This window comes from Podarcis liolepis (assembly GCF_965112155.1).
Source record: "Podarcis liolepis genome assembly, chromosome: 1".
In the NCBI taxonomy this organism is placed as follows: Eukaryota; Metazoa; Chordata; class Lepidosauria; order Squamata; family Lacertidae; genus Podarcis; species Podarcis liolepis.
The window spans coordinates 78,273,738-78,295,736 of record NC_139554.1 but is presented as its reverse complement, the minus strand read 5'-3'; the positions used below and the strand labels follow the sequence as shown (position 1 = coordinate 78,295,736).

The 21,999-nt window shown below is 44.0% G+C and overlaps 1 protein-coding gene and 1 long non-coding RNA gene across 2 annotated transcripts in view; one reads left to right on the top strand and one right to left on the bottom strand.

Moving 5' to 3' along the window:
• LRP5 (LDL receptor related protein 5) overlaps window positions 1-7,877 on the bottom strand; it is a 121,921-nt gene extending 114,044 nt beyond the window's left edge. The window contains exon 1 of the mRNA XM_083479489.1: window positions 7,554-7,877. Within this exon, the coding sequence (XP_083335615.1) occupies window positions 7,554-7,770 (217 nt within the window). The 5' untranslated portion in view covers window positions 7,771-7,877. The remainder of the gene's footprint in view (window positions 1-7,553) is intronic.
• Window positions 7,878-7,979: 102 nt separating this feature from the next.
• LOC310695807 overlaps window positions 7,980-21,999 on the top strand; it is a 52,501-nt gene continuing 38,481 nt past the window's right edge. The window contains exon 1 of the long non-coding RNA XR_014520234.1: window positions 7,980-8,151. This is a non-coding gene — a long non-coding RNA (uncharacterized lncRNA). The remainder of the gene's footprint in view (window positions 8,152-21,999) is intronic.

Genomic DNA, 21,999 nt, shown 5'->3' with positions numbered 1-21,999 from the left:
CCAGATTATTAGCTGCTGGCAAACAAAGTATTGGTCATCTGCAACTAATTCTATTTCAAAGCTACATCAAAAAATTTATTCTCCCAATTGGCTGAACATCTCTTGGAAAGGAGTGCAAATTCCAGAGTTACCTTCTGTAAATGCTTTAACTGTTGGTTGGTTTTGTACAATCACACAACTTTTCTTTCAGTTAAAGGATGACACGCATGAGGAAGAGAATATGGATCCCACTGCGAGTCCAGTTACTCATAAGTAACAAATCCAAAAGAAGATTCTCACTTACTGCATTAAATGACCACAACTTTAAACTAGAAATATATGTTCAGTTTAAACCTTATGCAGTATTCAAATCTGCTGCAAATACAAATTAAGGAATGTACACCAGATTGCCAAGTAGCAGTCCCATCTACCATGGCGAAGTCTCACAGTTCCCATGAGAAAAGGTTTAGGAAATGGGGAGGGGGGCAGGCATGGGTGTGGAACAGAACAGACAGTGTGAATTCTAGAAGTCACATGGGGCAGCTTTCAAGTGATTCAAGTCTGACTTATTAGTAATCCACTACAATTTGGGATCTATTTCCTCTACTCCATTTAAATCTCATTTTATGCAGCTCAGCTAACTAGATCCAGATGCATCTTACAGACTAACACTTATTGTGGTATGAGCTTTCATAGTCAAGAGGCTTCTTCATTCAAGACATGAAGTGGACTGGAAAGATGGTTTTCCTCCACTGTACCTCAACCCGCATGGGATGTATATGTCATGTATCTGATGAGGACAGCTCTTGTTGATTCAAGGTCATGCCATAAGAAACCAGTAAGCCTTTAAATACCGCAGAACACTGGCCTGTATCCAAAGTGTCTTCTGCTTGCAAAATGCCTCTTACACCTTATGGAAAGCTGGTTCCAGCCTAACAGAAGAGCACAGGGTGAGAAAGGGGACCTCAAATCAAGGGAGGTTCTCCAATTCCCTGTCTTTATGGCCCAGCTGAGATTATATGTTAAAGCCTGTATCTTCCTTACTCATTGTCTCTCACACTCTCCATACATCGCAGCACAGCACTACAAGCCTTGTGCTTGCACAAGTGTTCAGCAAAACAGCACTGATGCGTTTCTCTTTTAACTCATGGTTTGGGGTCCAAAGGGTGGCCACATCCACATGCAACAATAAGCCATACTTTCTGGTTTGTTGTATCTTATCAGGAATGAGTCTGATCACTCCTGGCTAGTTTGCACAAGCAGGATAAGCAAAGTGTGGAGCCTTGGCTTCAGGTTCCTTCCAGACCCGGGATCATGGTTTGCTGCTCCTTAACAAGCCACGATCAGCAAGCCAACAAGCCACTGTTTCACGTCGGCAAGCAGCAGACTATATTATTCTAGAATGGATCCTGACAGTGTCCTCCATTTGAAAGTCTTTTGGAGTACGAATTTTGTAATACTTCACTTTATGAAAAACATCAAAAGAGATAGAAGCCCTGAAAGCTATAGATTTAAGAAAGTCAGACATGAAATATGTGCAGCTTTATATGATTTGCATTTTATGCAGGTCTTTATAATGCTCCACATATTTGGCAACTATAAATGGAGAAGTACTGGGAACTCTGAAGACACAGTCAGGGAGGAATCAAGCTTTAGGACAGGGTGGGGAAACCTGAGGGTCACATTCTGTCAAGGACAACCTTCCAGGGACTGCATAGACAAGGCCTGAGGCAAAAGCTTTGTAACAATGGAGTATATTCTAGCCACACAAAATGAGTGGCGTATCCACACATCCTTCCATCCTCCATTCAGGACAAGCAAAGGCCATTATCACAGTTCAAACACTCTTCAACTACACCAGGGGTGTTCAAACTTTTTTCAAAGAGGGTCAGATTTGATTAAATGAAGGGCTGTGAGGGCCGACCAGAGAGCCTATCAAAGTTGTTGGCCTTTTTTTAGGATTATTGAAGTTACTGAGGTTTTTTTAGGATTTTACCCCAGGAAATAAACTGCCACAGGGGCCAGATTAAACCAACCGGCAGGCCAGATTAGGCCCCCCCGGAATGGACTTTGGACATGCCTGAACTAGACAAACAACTTGAGGAGGGTACAGGGCTGGTGAGGGATGAGCTTAGGAAGAAAGGAGTAACCTAGGCTCCATGGATCAGAGGGCCTTGGCCATTTTCAGCTCCCAGGCTTGAGAAGCTTCACCCCTGGTGTTAGGAGAAAACTAACACAATGTTTTACTGCTAATACCAATGCTGTAGAGCAGGGGTAGGCAACCTAAGGTCCAGGGGCCGGATGCAGCCCAATCGCCTTCTCAATCCGGCCCGGGGACGGTCTGCGAATCAGCGTGTTTTTACATGAATAGAATGTGTCCTTTTATTTAAAATGCATCTCTGGGTTATTTGTGGGGCACAGGAATTCATTCATATATATTTTCAAAATATAGTCCAGCCCTCCACAAGGTCTGAGGGACGGTGGACCGGCCTACAGCTGAAAAAGGCTGCTGACTCCTGCCGTAGAGAGACCTAGTTCAGATGTTTGACTTATTTGCATCTTCTAAATATTCATAGGGCCTGATCAGATGTTATTTTCAAGTCTGGTGTAAGAGAGTGCCAGCTTGGGTGCATCAATATCCTCTCATATTCCTCTGAACCTATGATAGCTCAGGGAGATCCCGGGTGGGTGCAGTTAAGTGCTATACTTCAACTGAGTTTGTGCAGGGAGCAAGAATGGGGCATGAGTGACCCTAAGAGTCACACCTGTCACTATCATTTCATTACATATATGTCAAAAAAACTAATTCTGTCAACTGATCCTACTCTGCAGAACAGCCCAGCAATCAGGACTCATTGCTAATGTTCATGCCCATCTTCCTTTTGTGTTTTGTAAAACCCACTCATCCCATGCAGAAGAAAAATACAGCTCATATGCACCTCTGAATTTGTCATTCATTACATACTAAAATATACATTAAAAATCAATGACTGGTTGTTGTTTTCTTTTACAGCACCAAGACAGCCAAACATGTAATGCAAAGAGAAAATGGGCGAAAGAGAGCAATCTTTAAAAACCCGAGAAGCTCTTACTAGGCAACCTCACTAATACAGTCCATATGTAAAGACTAAAGTCAACTTAGGAAATATGAGGCACAAAATAAAAGTTTCCATAAAAATTGAGTTTTATTTTACCAATATGTTGGACAATGTCAAACTTCAGACTTCAATATCCCATTCAAGTTGTATTTACCAAAGTCTGAAATTCAACATTGTCTTCTTAACAAAGAAGAGGAAAAGGCTTATGATGTTACAGCATAGTTTGGTTCCCTAGACACACGTACAATATTTCACTGGCTTTTTCCTCAATGAGCCAGTGGACTTGGGGGAGAGACAGGAAAAAGGTCTCCTTGACCTCTCAGTGGCTTTTGATACCATCAACCATGATATCCTTCCAGAGCAGTTGTCCAAATTAAGGGTGGGTGGCACTGTCCGGATAGTCAAATTTCCAAAGTGCTTCAGCCCCATGGAGCCTTCAGTGCAAGTCAGATGAACATGCTGAATCCAATTTCCCAGGAATTTAAGACAGTGGCTCAGGCCACAGTTCATATATGCACCAAGTTTCCATGAAGGTAAGAACAGCTGGAGAAATTGTTCAGGCAAGCAGACAGCACATGTGGCATTAACACAGAGGCTTTGACATAATAAGTTCCCACAGTTCTTGGGGGGGGGGGGCTCCCCTGACCAGCATGAAGCCTCTCAGCCACCACCATCATGATGTGGCAAAGGTGGTGCAGCAATAAAACTGCTGGCCCATTTGCAAAGCTAAGCAGGTCTGGTATGATTGTATGTGGAACCGCGTGCTGAGTTTCCTGCATCACACAGGGTTGGACTAGATGACTCTAGGGGTCCCTTCCAACTCCACAATTCTGATTCAAAAGTACATAGAGCTAAAAGAGGAAGTTTGAAGAATGATGCTATTTCCTCTTTCACTTCTATGAGCTTTTCAATGCTCACAATACCTACAAGGAGACCAGAATGGCGGAGATAAGGATAAGTAAATCTAGGAGATTGGTGGGAAGAAAGAAGGAAAGAAAGGCTGTAGAATGCATAAGATGATTGACTGTGCATACATCAGATCCAGTAAAACAGACGTTTTTGAAACTGCATGAAGTTTTTACATGTTTTCCACACATTACAGATCACATTTTTCTCCATAGGCTAACCATAGGAATCACAACCTGCTGCTTTCCAGCACTACTTTAGCCCAAAAACAATTCAAAAGGATCTGTTTTAATTCTACTGCATGCAACTTTTACCCAAACCCCATGGAATAGCAAAGTGTTTTCATATTTATGTGCATTTTCTTTCTATATGTCAGAAGCCAACAGCACTCTCTCAAAATTGCGAATGTGCCCACAGACCAAAAAGGATTGGCAACCCCTGCCTTAATTTAAGTTCTATGGAAATCCCAAGGTCAAGCAGTTTTTAAGCACAGAGTTCAGTGAGGTAATTTCACATGTTTTTCTAATCCCAATAATTTTTTAAAAAGCAAAACAAGCAGATGACTACAATCTTCAACAGCTCATTTCATAAACTGGAGGACTGAAGTTAAAATCGTTTGCTTCAGAAATATGCCTACTGTATTTAGAATTTCACATCCATCAACTGTTAAGTGCACATTTAAAGAAGCTGTGTGTTGGCAACTGATCAATCTTGAAATCTGCTTTAGAAATAAGAAAACCTGGAACCATTTTCTACTTGCTTTCTCATTAACATATTCTTTTCACACTTGGAAATCAGTTTGAATTCTCAAACACATATAGCTAAAAAGCATAGTAAACTTTCAAAACTGAAATGACCAGAATCCTAAAAAGTTGTCACATAAAGTACCACAAGACTGCTTTTCACTTGTGGGCCATCTACAACCATAACCTGATCTATCTATCAATATATATTTTAATGTCCAGTAGCACCTTAGAGACCAACTAAGTTTGTTCTGGGTATAAGCTTTTGTGTGCATGAACACTTCTTCAGATACCATCCATGCACATGAAAACTTATACCCAGAACAAACCTAGTCTCTAAAATGCTACTGGAGAATATATATCTTGACTGTGTCAGACCAACATGGCTACCTACCTGAATCCTAACCTGATCTAATATCCCTAAATATCCTAGACTCTACCACTTAACACAGCTCTCCTAAATGCCAGCCACTAAATGATATCCAACATTAAACATACTGAAGAGTAGACCCAGTAAAATCAATGGACTTAAAGATTTCAATGGATTAGCCCCCCCCCAGTATGACTAATATTAGTTATCACCCATTGACTGCAATTATTTTAAATTTGTGTACAACTAACATTGGATATAACCCACTGTTTATAGTTATTTAAAATTTTATCGGTTATGGTTTTAATGTTACGGAAATCCTTTATTTGGTTAGAAAATAAACATTAGCTGAATCCCTAAAAAAGTAAATTAAACATGTCTTTTCTATTGGATGTGCTGGTGCACACAAACTTTGCCCAAACTAACAGGTATACAGCAGCTGCCCCTTTTCACCCTAAGCTGCTAGCCTCCTTAAGTACACAGAGTTCATTTAACAAAGATACATGGTGGCTGTGTTCATATTCCTTTAAAATTTATCAGAGAACAGCCCCTCTTTTGGGTTATTTTGGCCTCGGTTTGCCCCACACAAGATTTTAAACAGAAGCCTTACTAAATAAAACAACACCATTCCTCAGAGAACTGAGCTCCTGGAAAATTTAAAAAAGACCACAATAGTTATGAGGTTACCTCACCACTGCACAGGTATTGACTCCTAAAATACTTTATCAGAAAGAGATTCAATTATGAGAGGTGCAGAAGCCTTTTCACAAACATGCACCTATAGTTAAAACCATGCACAAACAGAACACAGCAGCTGTGGAGGAATTTTAGTCAGAGCTTCCATATTAAATGATAGTTCTGGTAACTACTGCAAGAGAAGTGGGTGGCCTAATACGAATTACCCTGAGGGGGTGCTCTACTGACTGTTAGCCACACTGCTATATTTCTTCAACTACTTGGGAAATTACAACAATTAACATTCATTAGTGCATCAAAACTTCAGTTTGCTGACTGCTACGCAGACAACAAGCAGACCAGGCTACTGCGCGAGGCTCCCTGCGTGCAAACTGGAACTTTCCTGTAGGCAATGACAGAAAGGAGCAGAAAAGTACAGCTCAGAACTCCCTTTTTGGTGGCAACCCCTGGATCACTTTCTAATTATTATCACCACACTGGTATTCAGACATTAAGCACCGTGGGGATTTTGGCAAGAACAGAACAAATGTTCTCAAAAAGGACAAGTAAGTCCACATTTGTTTTGTGCACTACATGGGACTGAAGCTTATCAAATACAGAAGCAAAGCCACTTTTCCAGCCCAATGGAAGAAGCCATAGGGAAAATACAGCTTACAACCATCACCACCACCCTTCTTAATCTCCATATAACACATATGAATGCAGAAAGTTCCCAGTCAGAATTTAAGCACACACACACGAATGTGCTCAGAAGTTTAAAGAAGAAGCAGAAGAGAAAGCGTGATTCCCTCCAAAAGTTTAAAACGAGTTCTAATTGATATGGAAATGGACGTGATTGTCTGAACGCTCCGAGCAGTCAAGGGAACAAATGTTCACTGTAGCTAAAGTCTGGGTAAACCCCCAGACAGACAAACTCTTCTCAGAAGTCTGTTTTGCCAAGTGTTAAGTTTCACAAGTCAAGCAAGTCTTTCTCTCCCTCCCTCCCTCCCTCCGTTTCTCCCCCATACCCTCCCCTTTACAACTTTAAAATAAAAGGAAAGAAGATCTGCTCCCCCCCAACCCCCACTCCCAAGGCTGATGCCAAAAGTTTGATTCTGCCTGTGATCGACACCCGACACCAGCTCCTCCAAACTCCAGGGAAATCACTGCGTCTGAGGGCCGCAAAGCGCTGGGAACGGGGAGGGGGGAGACTTTTGTCTCGCTCTCGAGGCACAAGGTTGAGCTCGAAAGCCCAGGAGCACGCAAAAGGCGACGGGAATCCTTGCCTGGCCAGCAGGAAAAAGGAAGGCTCACCCCCCCACACACACACACACCAGAAAAAACCCTACATTTATTTTTTGGTGCTGGGGGATGAGTAGGTCACGCAAGCGCCCTCCTTCTTTAAATGAGAAGTTGTTGGGGGGGGGGGAGCCACAACGAAGCAGCTTTCCGTCTTTTTTCTTGCCCGATCTGGTACGGGTCGCCCTCGCACACACCCCGCTACGCCTCTTGCGGACACTGGCCCCGAGGTCCTCACGGCCCCGAGCCTCCTCGATCCCCCCCCCCCACCTCGTTTTTTCCGCCCTCCGCGCCTGGGCTGCTGCTTTTCCTCCCTGCCGCCGCCTCCGTCCCATGCCAGCCTCCTCCATTCCCACCAAGTCCCACTTCTCGAGTTGCGCGGAGAAGTTTCCGTCTGCACAACAAAAGGCTTCCCCGCTCTCCCCGAGCCCAGGAAAGGCAGCTTGCCGCCCGCCGGAGCCCCCGCCCCGCCCCGAAACTTACCCCCGACGGCGCCCAAGCTGCCCCGAAGCACCACGGCGGCCAGCAGGGACAGGAGCAGCAGCCGCGGCGGCGGCGCTGCCGCCTCCATGTTGTGCCGCAGCAGCTGCTGCCCGCCGAGTGGCTCAGGCGGGCTCCATGCTCCGAGTGCGCCGCGCTCGGCAGACGGGGAGGGAGGCGCTCTCCGGATTCCCCACCTCCTCCTCCGCCGCCTCCTCATCGAGGCGCTGCTGCCGCTCTGGGAAGGAGAGGGGGGGAAGGGGCTGGGAGCCTCCCGCTTCCCTCCAGCCCCAGGACGAGCCGAGCGGAAGCCAAGGGACCGCCCCGCCCCTTTCCCCGGCGTGGGACAACCGCGCGCCGCCGCTCCTCTCGCCTGTTGCTGGCTCGCCTGCTCGGCGAAGGAGCGCCAGGTGGCCGGCTCGCCCTTCGCCAGGTCTTACTCCTAGGCGAGCAAGAAGTCACCACCCACCGGGCGGAGGGCGGGAAGAGGACCCGCAAACGGCAACCCGGGTTTAGGGTGCGACCTTGAGCCATCCAGGTAGTAAGTAGCCTGTCCCCGGGGGGCTTCCTCAGACGTAAACGTTCCCCACCCAGTTCCCAAGTAAGTGCAGCGCAGTCTCATGGGATGGCAGCCCCAAGGGCGACCCACATTCTCCATGGGGTCTAGCGGGGGGGCAACTTAAAGTATTTGGGGGGGCAGAAAAGCCCTGCCCTGCATAATCGATCACATGGTGGGGCACACCCACGCTATTTGAATGGCAATGCCCATCAACTGGGCAGGGAACTCAGCCCCCTCAAATATATTTTTGGGGGGGGGCAAAGGGACCTCGGTTCATAGAAGCTGGCCACTATGGGTCATAGGCAGGAGCCCCAAACCCAGGGGCAGCATTGCAGTTCATTAAAGCTGCTCAAATTGTTCAAGGAACTGCTAGGGTTGCTCTCTTTTTCCGGCGGGTGGAGGCTTGTGCCTTGGAAATCAGCTTGACAGGCACGTTCAGCAAGTGAATCTTTTCCCCACCAATGTATCTCACTTTGCTTCTGGAAGGGCTGCACACCTTCCCTTCTAGGAAAAAGGTAGCTCCAAAGCTGGGATGGGGAACCTGTGGCACGCCAGATGTCGTAGGATTCCAGCTCCCCTCAGCCGCAGCCAGCATGTCAGGCCAGGGGTCAGCGATGCAGAGAGTTGCTGAACTACAACATCTGGAGGGTTACACAAGTTCCCTGTTCTTCTAAAGCGGGACATGCAATACTCACCAATAGAAATTCCTTGCATGTTAAGTGCCTGAAGATTAACCCTGCATGAGAAATAGCATGCTGCTGTAGGCCAGCATGTTTATAGCGTTAAGTCTTCTACAGGTGAGGAAATGGCTACAATGCTACGTTCACCACATCAAATAAACATTTGATGCCGATCAAATCTAGCAGTCCACTCTTTCCATTTGCCATGAAAGCAGAAGCGCTTTGTCAGATGGCCTCTGTCAATTCACTTCTGTCAAAACCTGAAAGTAGTCTAGACACTAGGCCACACCATAGACTAGACAAATGGCCTGCAGCCAAACTAGCATTTGGTTATTCTATTTAAGACTGGAGCACTTATTTCAGCTTCCATCCTATTTAAAATTGTAACACTTGCCATGTTACAAATAATTTCAAGCAGGGGAAGAGGAAGCTTGAGCACCTCCATGTTTTACATCTTCCCTGAAATGTGTGGGCTTTGCACCTATCTAGAACTTGTGAGAAAAATGCACAAGACTCCATGTGTTCAAATGTTACCCAGGAAGTTCAAGAAGAAACCTTTTCCCCATTCTTACTAGTAAGGCAGGCAGCTTCACATGTCACGATGTGCAAGTGTTCCCAATTTAAAACATTAAGTAGAACCAGTGGGGAGACCTTTCATGTCCCCTTGCAGAAATCTCTTTTGCAGACCACTGCTTTTGGTCTTGGGTTAATGCTTCTTCCCCAGCATATTAGTTTAGGGAGCAGCAATGCCTTGACAACACAGGGTGCATGTGGTACTGTTTCTTACCTGAGGCACCTGTCAAACAAGTGGTGCCTCATGCTTCCAGTCTGACACAGGAAAGGGTGAGGAGGCCAGATAAAATCAGGACAGGGAGTAGATGTGGTCCGTAGGCCTTCAGATAACTAATCCTTCCCTAGACTGAATTCAGTGTTTTTCTAGTAGTATTGGCCTCATTCATTCCTATATTAAATATCTGATACACCAATTAAAGTATCATAGACATTGCTGTTTCCTTCAGACACAGCATTACTTTTAATAACCAGAACTAACCCATGACCAGAGCAATGAGTAACACAAATTATATACCATGTGCTTAGCCTTCTACAAACAGACATAGATTATGGGAGACACTTGTTTTACAGAATGTGTGCTTAATTTTATTAATTTGGGCTCTTTAGCCAGGACTAAAGTAAGGACAGACATCATTAGCATTTTAACAAACCCAGTACATTCTTCCGGAGGGGAGAGATAGGGATTATTGCTAGCTTCCTTGCTATTCAATATGGGGTGGATGTGAATGAAATAACAAAAGCATTGTTATCTGGCAGTTTTTGTCCGCCAAAAATTGAGGATACAAAAATCCCCGCTCTCATGTATTCTGACATGATCAACACAAATAGTACTGTGATGTCTGTTTAATAAATGCTATTCTTTGTTCTCAAGATTAGCATAAAAGCAACTTATGATAGTAACAGAATTTGCTCCCATTTGGAGTGTTGTACTACAAGAGCAGGGTTCAAATCCCCACTGAAGCTCACTGGGTGACCTTGGGCCAGTCACCATCTCTTAGCCTAACCTACCTCACAGGGTTGTTGTAAGCATGAAACGGAGAAGAGAAGAATCATGTACACCACCTTGGAAGATAAAGGTGGTATATAAATGTAATAAATAAATAATATACTGTAATAAACATTCTGCACATGAACAGCTGTCAGACTGTTTCTTATTCAAACAAAATAGATCCTTAAAAAATGTATGGGAATCTTTATTTTTTTCAAATTTTGTTGGAAATTTATTACATCTAACGCTGTATTATTAAGATATAATTGGCTATCATGAGATTCCACCAGAACAGTGAGGCCAACACGTTCCTGCCTACTTAGGGTTTCTTAATTAAAATAAACTCACAACTCCATTATGGTACAGTAGGGTTTTTCATTCTGCATTAAAGGGAATACAGAAGCAAAAATTAAGGTGGGTTCTTTGTAGTTGTTCTGCCTTTCCTTCCTGCCTAATTTTTGGAACAAATTTAAGTTCTTTGGATTGTAAAATCCAGGCTTTTCTTGCTAATGTATGGGTTAGGCTTACCAGAATGGAGGATTCTTAGAAGGTTTATGTTTTAAAGAAACATCCAATCTGAAATATATATACTTAAGATGGATATATGTATCCCTGTCGAAGTGACTCCGAATGTGATGTACTTGTTAGAGTATTGCACTACAATGGGAAAAACCAGGTTCAAATCCCCATTCAGCCATGAAGCTCACTGGGTGACTTTGGGTCATTCGCTCGCTACCTCGCAAGGTTGTTGTGAGTGTAAAAAGCAGAGGGAATCATGTATACCACCTTCAGCTCCTTGTAGGAAAATCAGGCTATAAATGCAACAAACACAGCTGGGTATGTCATCAGATAGAGTTCAGGGTTTCTTCCACACTAGCTGTTTTATCTGGAATGACATCATTAATTCACCCAGTTATTAAATAGAATGCAGATGATGTTGCATTCCAGAGCTTTTCCTGTTGTCCTCCCACCTTTTCAAAGCCACTTCGTGGAGGCTGCCAGTCCACAAAGTTAGAACAAAGCACTATTGAAGCATCTGGCAGGAGGAGTGGCCCTTATATTGATGCTGTCCTGCCATTTTTCATTGTTTGCCCACATTTTAAACCTGGCTCTACTTCTACCTGCTATCAACCCTTAAATTTGTGGCTTCCTGTTCACTCCCAGCCATGACTCAGCTGAAGTGGCTATTTAAATAGTATTTTTTCCTGACAGTTGGCCCTTTTCATGTTGTGATCCGCCCTGAGATCTATGGATGAAGAGGGGTATGCAAGGGGACTCCCGGTGAGGCAAGATGGCGATCGCCTTATGAATGTTGAGCTCACAGGGACCGCCAGCACCAACAGGGTTCTCTGGCTGGTCCTGTGCTGCCAATGCCACCACTGTTGCAAACAAGGGGGAGCCAGGGACACCCAACACAAAAATCGAGAGGGCTGAGCAGAGCCCCCAACCTCTTCCCCTAACAACCTCAGCTCCACTGGGACTGGGATCGCCCTCGGAGGTCCAGAGGCCTCTGGAGCTGAACAGAACGCAGCGGAGCCCCCCACCCAGCTGAACACTCACCAGCCTCCACTGCCACCGCCCCGCAGCCATCAAGAGAGAGAAGTAGGAGGGGACCGGGAGTGCCAGGGAGGCTGTGTAGAAGCACACGGCCCAGTCCAAACCCGACCTCTCTGGTGACTGGCGCAAGGGAAGCGGACAGAGGCCAATCAGGGAGCTGCACACAAGCCTTTAATTTTTAGCTTTTTACTACAAAATCCTAACCCCATTTCCCACCCTTAACTGGACCTCGCTCCCTCATTGTGTGTACAGGTGTGTAGGTGTGCGTGCACATGTGCATCCACAAACAACCACCACACCCCCTCTCTCTGGCCCCACCCCATCTGTCTCTTGCATGTCTGGCTGTTAACCCTTCTGTGTCAGCTGTTTGTCGGTCGGTCTGCTTGTCTGCCTCCCACTTCCTCAACACTGCTGAGGCGACCATGCCGTTAAAACACAGCCCAGGCATGACAAAAATGGCCGCCTAATCTAGATGCTCTAAAAGCCTCCAGTCAACAATGCCTGTTCAACTCAACAACACCCAGGAACTACCACCACTAAAACTCCTAGCCACAACACCCCCCACTCCAAAAGGACACTGTGCACATCTCAAACCAAGGCCACCAGGGAGATTGAGATAGCGCGAACCAGGGAGATGGTGAACAGCACTGAGACCACAACATCCCCCCAGGCTGACAACAGCCCAACAACAAAACGGAACCTGCGGGAAATGGAACTGAGACTTGCAGAACTATTGAAGAACACATTGACTCCCCTGAAGACAATAATCAGCGACCTGACCTTCAGAGTGGAAACCCTCACTAACACCATCTCCACTCTAGAAAATAAGAACCAAATGCAAGAAAGACTAATAGAGCGGCTCCAAGAAGAAAACACACATGTGTGAAAAATCAATTAGCTGAACTGGTAAGCCACCAGGAAACAGAAAGCACAGAAATGAGAATTAAACAAGCGGATCTCAAAAATTCCAGTAGGCGGTGCAACATCCACTTCTGCAACTTCCCTGAAAAAGTGGTGCAAATTGCATGGGTCCTTGTCTCCTGATTATTGCTCCATTAGATTCTCTAACAGGATCTCAGCACTCCTTTGTATAACTATGGGCATGATCCATCTCAAAATGTGTATCTTTCTTCCTCTCCAATGAGAATGTTAAGATTGCAGTCATCTATACAATCTTCTACTTTTGCAGGACTAAGCTCTGTTGAACATAATGGTAGTTACTTCCAACTATACAAATGAATGAACCACACACCTGTTCCATTGAAATAAGTGAAACTTACAGCTCAGTCTTGCACGTGTCTATTCAAAAGCAAGCCCCAATCAGGATTGCAGCCTTAAATATATATATATGGTTGGATTTGTCCTTAGGGCATTTTCATGTCACACTAAAAAGTGTTTTGAACTTCTTTTGTGCTATTTGCATGCATGTTGCTATTGTAGGGCTAGGAAACAACAGAAATTAAAAGTCCAGCCATTTACATTAGCATTTACAGACACATAGACATGCTTTCTGAATTGTTGGGGGAATGTTCTTGGGTTTCCTGACGAAAACATGACGGCTAAACTAGTTTCAAACTAGATTAACTTCCCAATCCTTTATTAAGAGAGATGCCTCCAGTACATAAGACTAGATGTCCTGAGGCCTCAATATGAAGAATCTGCTCCAAAACATCATTCCAGCTGATCCTTGAGCAAACAATCTTCCAGCTCCATCTTGTTTAATATAAAACACTGCTGTAGCTTGTTCTGTTTATTTATGCAAAGATAAAGACAAGCTAAATAGTATTCAAGGGCACCGATATTGATCGGATGTTGAGAGTAGTGGCAAAATAACATCGGACTAGTAACGCTATCTGCAATGTTAGCTCTGGAAGGACAGCAGTACAGTCTTATATAATATTATGTGGGCAGGGTATGGCTTATGGGAGACCTGCATAATTTGTTAAAGTAACCTCCCAACTATGAACTGTGATTGATAGAACCCCTGTTTTGGCAGTCCCAAGCAGGCAGCAAAAACAAGTTTGACTGAAAGACAGGCGGAATGTGTTTGATTGAGTGGGTCCCAAGTGTACAGGCTGGAAAATATTCTTTTAAAATGCTTTAAGCCATGACTAGTTGCACTTGAGGGCAATGTTTTCCTCCTCCTTCTTGTGTAGCTACGACTGTCATAGTGCTTTAGTGTAAATAGAAGTGCATTAATTGGGTTGCGCAGCATGAAAAATCAAAGTAAATCTTGCTAGACTGTGACAAATAGCAGGTCTCCAGGCACAGGCCAATTTGCCTGTTAAAATTTCCTGACGGAAGCTAATATGAAACAATTATTTTAAAATAAATGTAACGGTTTAATATCAGTTTTGTTCCTGAGCAGAGACTCTCAACTTTTGTTAATCAGTGGGGTGCTGGTTCTGTGCAAAAGGCATTCTTGATCCCCACCTCACCCCAGTGATTGCAGCATCATAGGATGAACCCACAGAAAAGAGGCTCCCATAGCACTATGGTAAAATCTAAATGGAACCAAAATGAGAAAATCACCAGAAAGCCAATAACAAACATAGCTTAAGGTGCTGTTTATTATAAGAAAACTGAAGGGTGATATTCATACATCTCTCCCTTAAAATGGGAACATGAAGTGCATCCTAGAAAGTTATGCTGCTCCCATACTAGGCTTTTCTAAATCCATCAATGAAATCTCACATTTACTAATTTCAGAAATTATGGGGAGAACCTGGCACCCATAAATTTTAGGGAATCCTCGCTCCCTGCAAACCCATAGCACTAATTTGGAACAAATTGTCAAGTCTATTCTGCACATAAGCTTTGTACAAACAAATAAAGATGGACACTGAATAAACCAGTTGCATGGAGGAGCCATACATCTTGCTTAACATTATTTAGAGGTGTATCTATATGATATTCTGCTTATTATTCTGCATTACATGTATACATGACACCAATGAAGGCTGGTTCATCTTGGCTTGGCCTGCCCTGCCCAACAACAACAACAACAAAAAGCTCAACTTTGGCTCTACAACTTTGGTTCAACAACTCTGGCCAATCCAATTGGTAGATCACTGCCAGTTTTTTATCGTGGGAGTAGATCGCTGTTTCTTGGTAGTTGGACACGCCTGATCTAGGCTAATGGGACCATGGGCATGGCCAGGATTTTTTTGGGGGGGCAAGACTTTTGTTGGGGGGGGGGCAGATCCAACGTGATTTTCCAGTTAAGTATTTCTATTGTTTTACTTGATGGGGGGCAGCTGCCCCCTTGCCCCCCCCCCAGCTACATCCATGAATGGGACACTGTTCCCGCAACCTCAGTCGTCCCTCAGTCAAGGCCCTTACATGCCTGCCTGCCTTCCTTTCGGACATTTCCAATTGGCTTCCTGCTTCTCATTAGTCTCAGTGTTTCCCTTGATGAACTCCAAAGAGAGGATGTAGTTGGCTATGCCTGTCATTGACTTTGGTTCCACCTATTGACAGTCTGCCTGCCTTCCCCCTCACCAGTTCCAATGGGCACCAGCCACCACTGGGTGATGCACAGTGCCTAAAAACAGGCATATGCACAAAGACCTTCCTCCAAGAGTTTGCATGCCAAGCAAACTCAAGAACAAAACACATTGAACAACTGTTCAAGTACAGAAAAGAGCCGAAACGCTGGCACCAAATAACCCTGAGTTAAGGGTGCTCAAAGGATTTCAATATGTGGAAATATCAGTGTGTTGAAAGACCTACAGTTCTTGAAGTCAGCTATTTTCCAGAAGCAATGAGTGGGTGTCTGACAAGTGGTTCTGTGAGATGGAAATATTCTATGAAAATCAGTTGCCAGAATGAGGTACAGAGCGTGAGGACGCGACATATTTCACTGTTATGTGGGGACAAGTGCATGGTGGGACTTTCAGGGTGATGTGATCCTGGATGCATTTGAGGGATTTCTGTTTTAACAGCCAGAAGGCATTGCTACGGGTGCAGCACTTGAGCAGAGGAATTTGTTTTCATGTTTTTTCAATAGGGCTTGTTTGTTTTATTGATTTTTGCCCTTCCCTGTAGCATAAGGCTTTGCTTACTTTCCTGAGTGATCCTCTGGTGCAATTCCCTTTGATCATTTCTACAGCTGGTGCATAGCACACCAGGGTTACTGTGGGTCAATTTCTGGAGAAATCTACTATAGAGATAGCAGATTGCACTAATGAACTTGCCAAAGACTATATATATTTGGTAATGATTTCAACTGTAGCTGCAGGGGAGGGGGATCTAGGATGAAAATCATCATGCTCGTGTGGATGGGGAAGTGATAGCAAAACTAAAAGCATAAATTTGTTTGCAATCACATAACATGTTAGCAGCAAAATTGTTCTAACGTAACGTAAAAGAGCAGCCCTGCTGTATCAGACAAAAGGCCCATCTATATGCCCACTGTGGCCAACCAGATGCCTATGGGAAGTCCACATGCAGCAACAGCAACTCTTCCCACTTGTGATGGTATATTGAGGCACACTGCCATTGACAGTAGAAATAGAAAATAGTAAATATTGGTTGGTGGCTAGTGATAGCTTTATCCTCTATGTCACCCAAGTTACATCTCTTTTTACTTTCAGGCCATTGTTCTTACTCACTATTTCTCAGAATAAAGAAGGTCTCTCTAGGGGACACTAGATGAAGGGCACAAGCAATTTAGAGTATCTTAAGGCATATAAATAGGAAAATCCCACATTTCCCACAAAATGCAAGTAATAGCACCCCTGAGGTTTGCTGAAAAGAATGAGGTGGGTTGCAAGTTTCTGAATGTTGTTTCTGCAGCCTGCAGAATGGAATAAAGGACTCACTGGTACTCAGGCCCAATGAGATCTCCACCAAAGAGGGGAGCAGGATTCTCTGGTTGCCTCTTGGTTGAATGAAAGCTCCATACCCCTTAGACTATAGCATAGCCACAGCATGCCAATCTAAAATATTTTGCTGAGTGGTGGAGGGCGCCAAATGGCACCCTCCTCCACATTAGAGCCAACACTTAATAAAGACTTCCCACTCCATTCAGAGACAAATCCCAGCCACCCAGCCAGCTCAGAAGGAGAGGCAAACCTCATGGAAGAGCCATCCATCTGATTCCCTATAAGAACCATCAGTCCTTGGCTGCTCAGTGGCGGCACTGCAGGTTTAAGGTAACTCCTTGCTTAATAGTGGGGTCTGGTCTGTTAGGGCAAATGGGACACGACCCTATCAACTTGAGTCTGTATTCCTACCCACCTTCTTACTTACAACCAGTCCGGAAGATTCCTCCTCCTTAGTCTCAAAGTATCCCACTTGCAGAAACCAGGGAGAAAAATAGAATGAGTTGACTCTGCCATAGGTTCTGACTTCACCTACTGTTTTTTCGTCTCCTTGCCTTTGCCCCACCTGTCTCAATGGGTACCAGCCGCCATTGTCATTTAAGCTGTGTCCATGTGGCGGCACTAATTTGCAAACAGGTTGTTCATATCCTTTTTTGTGTGCTTGCAGTTGGCACAGGAAGGTCCACACACTCCATTTTTTCCAGTTGTCATATTCATTGGTACTCCAGTGAGAAGAACTTGACAGAATTTTTTTTGGGGGGGGGTGTTTGTCCACTCTCTCGGTCATTCTCTCCCCACCCCATCCCCAATCTTGCTTACAGAATTAAACTGCAGATTGCTTGTTGTAATAACCAGATGGTTTTGCACAGTTCTGGTTTATAAGAATTGCAGGCATTCTGTGAGAATAAAAAACTGGGGGTGCTCAGGGTGGATGCCAAACTTTCTGTAAATTAAGACAAATCCTCTCTCCCAATTTTCTCCTTCAACTTCAGTTTGAAACATCCAGGGTTCTGGTCTGATGCCAAGAGCAGGGAGGGGAATCAGTTGGGAGCCACTTATTTTGCTGTTTTTTCAAGCCTCTCCAGGGGTTCCTTGCAGTGTCAGAGGTTTGAAAACACAGCAGGAGGCAGCAAGAGGGCTGTTGTGCTCTGTTGACTATAAGTCTGTGCTTAAAGAAGTTTGTCCAGGGCGGGGGAGAGATGGGAGGAGTTAGATGAAATAGGAAGACAGAATATGTTGAGAATGCGGCTGGATGTTATGAATAAAGAGCGCCTTAAGAATCAGTTGAATTTAGTACAGTGGTACCTCGCAAGACGAATGCCTCGGAAGACGAATGCCTCGGAAGACGAAAGAGTTTTTCGTTTTTTGAGTTGCTTCGCAAGACGAATTTCCCTATGGGCTTGCTTCGCAAGACGAAAACGTCTTGCAAGTTTGTTTCCTTTTTCTTAAAACCGCTTGAAGAGGTGCAGTTGCGACTTGACCGTGCTTCGCAAGACAAAAAATTTGCAAGACGAAAAAACATGCAGAACGAATTAATTTCGTCATGCGAGGCACCACTGTATGGCTAAAAGGGTGTATATAAAAGGGACTTCCTGATGCAAGGAGACATTTCTGTCAGCCTGCTTCCATCTTTCCCCTCCAAGCTCCATGCACGAGGGCTTCCTCCTGTTGCCCAAGACTTGGAGAAGTTTGCAAGGAAAAAGAGGCTTAGGTCTGACTAATTTCTCTTCCCCATCTCACCCAAGATTCCTGGGTGATTTATGCTGAAGCTGAATGTCAGTTGGAGAAGGCCGGGAAAGAGAAATCACCTTAATTTATAGGAAGATTTCCACACATACAAACACTGCGACTCATGCACTGAGAATGAAGCAGCCTGAAATATTTATTTTCATTGTCCACACACTCCAGTTTTTGAGTGGAACAGAGGAAATGGTATATAGATAGATGAAGCTAAAGATTAATTAAACAGAAACTTAATTTAATGATCTTTGATCTAAACTTATGTACATTTGATTCTCTTGGCAGCTCCAACATCATTGCTAAATTCTATGTTGTTTATAATAATATAATTTATGCTTTTATACAAAACAGTCTGATGTTTAAAGCAGGGCTACCACCTAGTTGGAGAAATATTATGGTGAACTCCTGTAGCATTCAGAAGCAAGTACGGTATTTTAGTTAATATGGGGCATACCCCTAGGTAAGTGTGTATGGGATTGTACTGCTAGTTAACTAACCAAATAATCAATTAAATCTGCATACATTTCCAAATGACAAACTACTGCTTTATAGAAAACTATAGTTTCTAGTTTTTAGATGGTGCATGTATGTGTCATAGTTAACACTCATGAAGGCAAAGGATTCCTTTCTTCCCCTCTACAGTGGTACCTCGGGTTAAGTACTTAATTCGTTCTGGAGGTCCGTTCCTAACCTGAAACTGTACTTAACCTGAAGCACCACTTTAGCTAATGGGGCCTCCAGCTGCTGCCACGCTGCTGGAGCACAATTTCTGTTCTCATCCTGAAGCAAAGTTCTTAACCTGAAGCATTATTTCTGAGTTAGCGGAGTCTGTAACTGAAGTGTATGTAACCCGAGGTACCACAGTAAGATGGTGCCTTCCATTTGAAAGCTCTGTGTTAAAAATTATTTTATTTCACCCCCCAAAAAGTCTTGCCTAATTAATTTATGTTATTTTAATTGATCAAAATGGCTTGTATGGATTAAAATAACAAATCAATAATTTAAAGGCTACAGTCCTAGTATTAAATAACTTTCCTCACCATGTTTAATGTGTATTCTAACTATAGTAGAATATTCCCCTGTAGATGGCAGCATTGTTTAGTGTCCTTACCATTGCTTAGTTAAGGGAGTTAATACTGTAAATGAAGAACTAGGATAATTATTAACCATATTTGCCAGTGCTTTCAAGATAGGTTGTTACTTGACACACAAAGGCGTTGTTTCAGACGCCTTTGCAGCTTTGTTCTATATACTGCCAACTTTGGACAATGGAGCCCAATTTGATTTCAAATACAGCTTGGGACAGTTCTTAAAAATGTTTAAAAGCGAAACCTCCTATAGGATACACTCTAGCCCTTGGGCATGAATGAAATAGCCCTTTGGGCTTTGGCCTCATTTGTATATCACAGTAAGTGAGAGTATGACTTACCATGTATGAACCCAGAGAGGAGTTCATATCCACTTTGCACCTCCTTGGTCTTTGTAGCTCCGTCTGGTATGGCAAGGAAGCCAAGGTTTGGCTTTTCATTATGATCTGAACCTGGGATAACCACAGAGGATCATTGTTAAGGAGGAAAGACCTTAACCACGACCCTAAGTTCAGGTGACACGCTGAGCGAACTTTGGAAATAAACTAGTATCTGACTTTTAGAAGACATCTGAAGGTAGCCCTGTTTAGGAACGTTTTTAACGTTTGATGCTTTATCATTTTTTAAAAATTCTGTTAGGAGCCGCCCAGAATGGCTGGGGAAACCCAGCCAGATAGGCGGGGTATAAATAATAAAATTATTATTGTTTTTATTATTATTGGCTCAGCTAAGCTAGAAAGCCCAAGGGAGGAGCTAAGTGGACACAGCATTCACACTGAGCCATTGTTTGTGCTTTTTTTCTTAAAAAATGTTTAAGGGTACTCTCATTTTGACTCAAGCGAATCACTATTTTATAGTTCAGATCGGGAGAAATAAATACAGTAAATAGACATAAGTACAAAGATTCAAAAAATGTTTAGGGGTATGCATACCCCCCGAAAAAAGCACTGCTTAGTATTATATGAGAATGAGGCCATTTTCTGTGACAATTATGAAACATAACATTCGTACATTTCAAGATGAAATCTGCCATGAAGTTGTATCCCTAGGTGTGAAACTAGCTAAAATTAGTCAAAAATACACTAGTCAATGAATTTGTGGGGGAGAAATACAAAAGACAGACGGGTGAAGGAAGCACGAATAGAGAGTCTATTTGACTTGCTTTTCAAATTCAAGCAAAACTCTACTATCAATTCACTTTAGTGGGCTATGCAAGTAAATCCAAATGGTTTCATAAGAGATGTGACGTTCATATCATACTCTTTCAGGTCATTTCAAAGAAGAAGCCAGAACCCCTCAAGAGCAGTTGAGAACAGCAACATAGCTGACCACCTCATTTTTTGACACAGCTCCACCTTTAGTTGGAATAGCAACATAACAGTTAAGCAACCTATTTTACATCTCCAGTTTACTTTCAGCCATTATGCTATTATACTGCTGCACACCACCCCAGTCTCTGAGTGGTTCGAGATTCCAGGGCTTCCAGTTGCTTACCCAGGGTTTGTGTTTCATTCAGAATGAGGAAAAGGAGACTGTGGAGTCTTTATGATATATGGCTTATTTACATGTATACACAGCCTGAGCCTATGATAATAATAATAATAATAATAATAAATTTTATTTATATCCCGCCCTCCCCAGCCGAAGCCGGGCTCAGGGCGGCTAACAACAATAAAACAGTATAAAAGTATAACATAAACAACACTCTAAAATCATTCATTGTAAAATTAATTAATTCAGGCCACTGGCAACCATTGGGCCAGAGCTCCGCGAAGATTGCCGAGGGAGGGAGTCAGGCTGTGCCCTGGCCAAAGGCCTGGCGGAACAACTCTGTCTTGCAGGCCCTGCGGAAAGATGTCAAGTCCCGCAGGGCCCTGGTCTCTTGTGACAGAGTGTTCCACCAGATCGGAGCCACAGCCGAAAAAGCCCTGGCTCTAGTTGAGGCCAGCCTAACTTCTCTGTGGCCTGGGACCTTCAAGATGTTTTTATTTGAAGACCGTAAGTTTCTCTGTGGGGCATACCAGGAGAGGCGGTCCCGTAGGTACGAGGGTCCTAGGCCGTATAGGGCTTTAAAGGTTAAAACCAGCACCTTAAATCTGATCCTGTACTCCACCGGGAGCCAGTGCAGCTGGTGTAGCACCGGATGAATGTGATCTCGCAGCGAAGACCCCATAAGGAGTCTCGCCGCGGCATTCTGCACCCGCTGGAGTTTCTGGGTCAGTCTCAAGGGCAGCCCCACGTAGAGCGAGTTACAATAATCCAATCTGGAGGTAACCGTCGCATGGATCACAGTGGCCAGGTCAGGGCGAGAGAGGTAAGGAGCCAACTGCTTAGCTTGGCGGAGATGGAAAAATGCCGCCTTTGTTATAGCTGCAATCTGCGCCTCCATGGAAAGGGAGGCGTCGAAGATTACACCCAAACTCTTAACAGACGGTGCT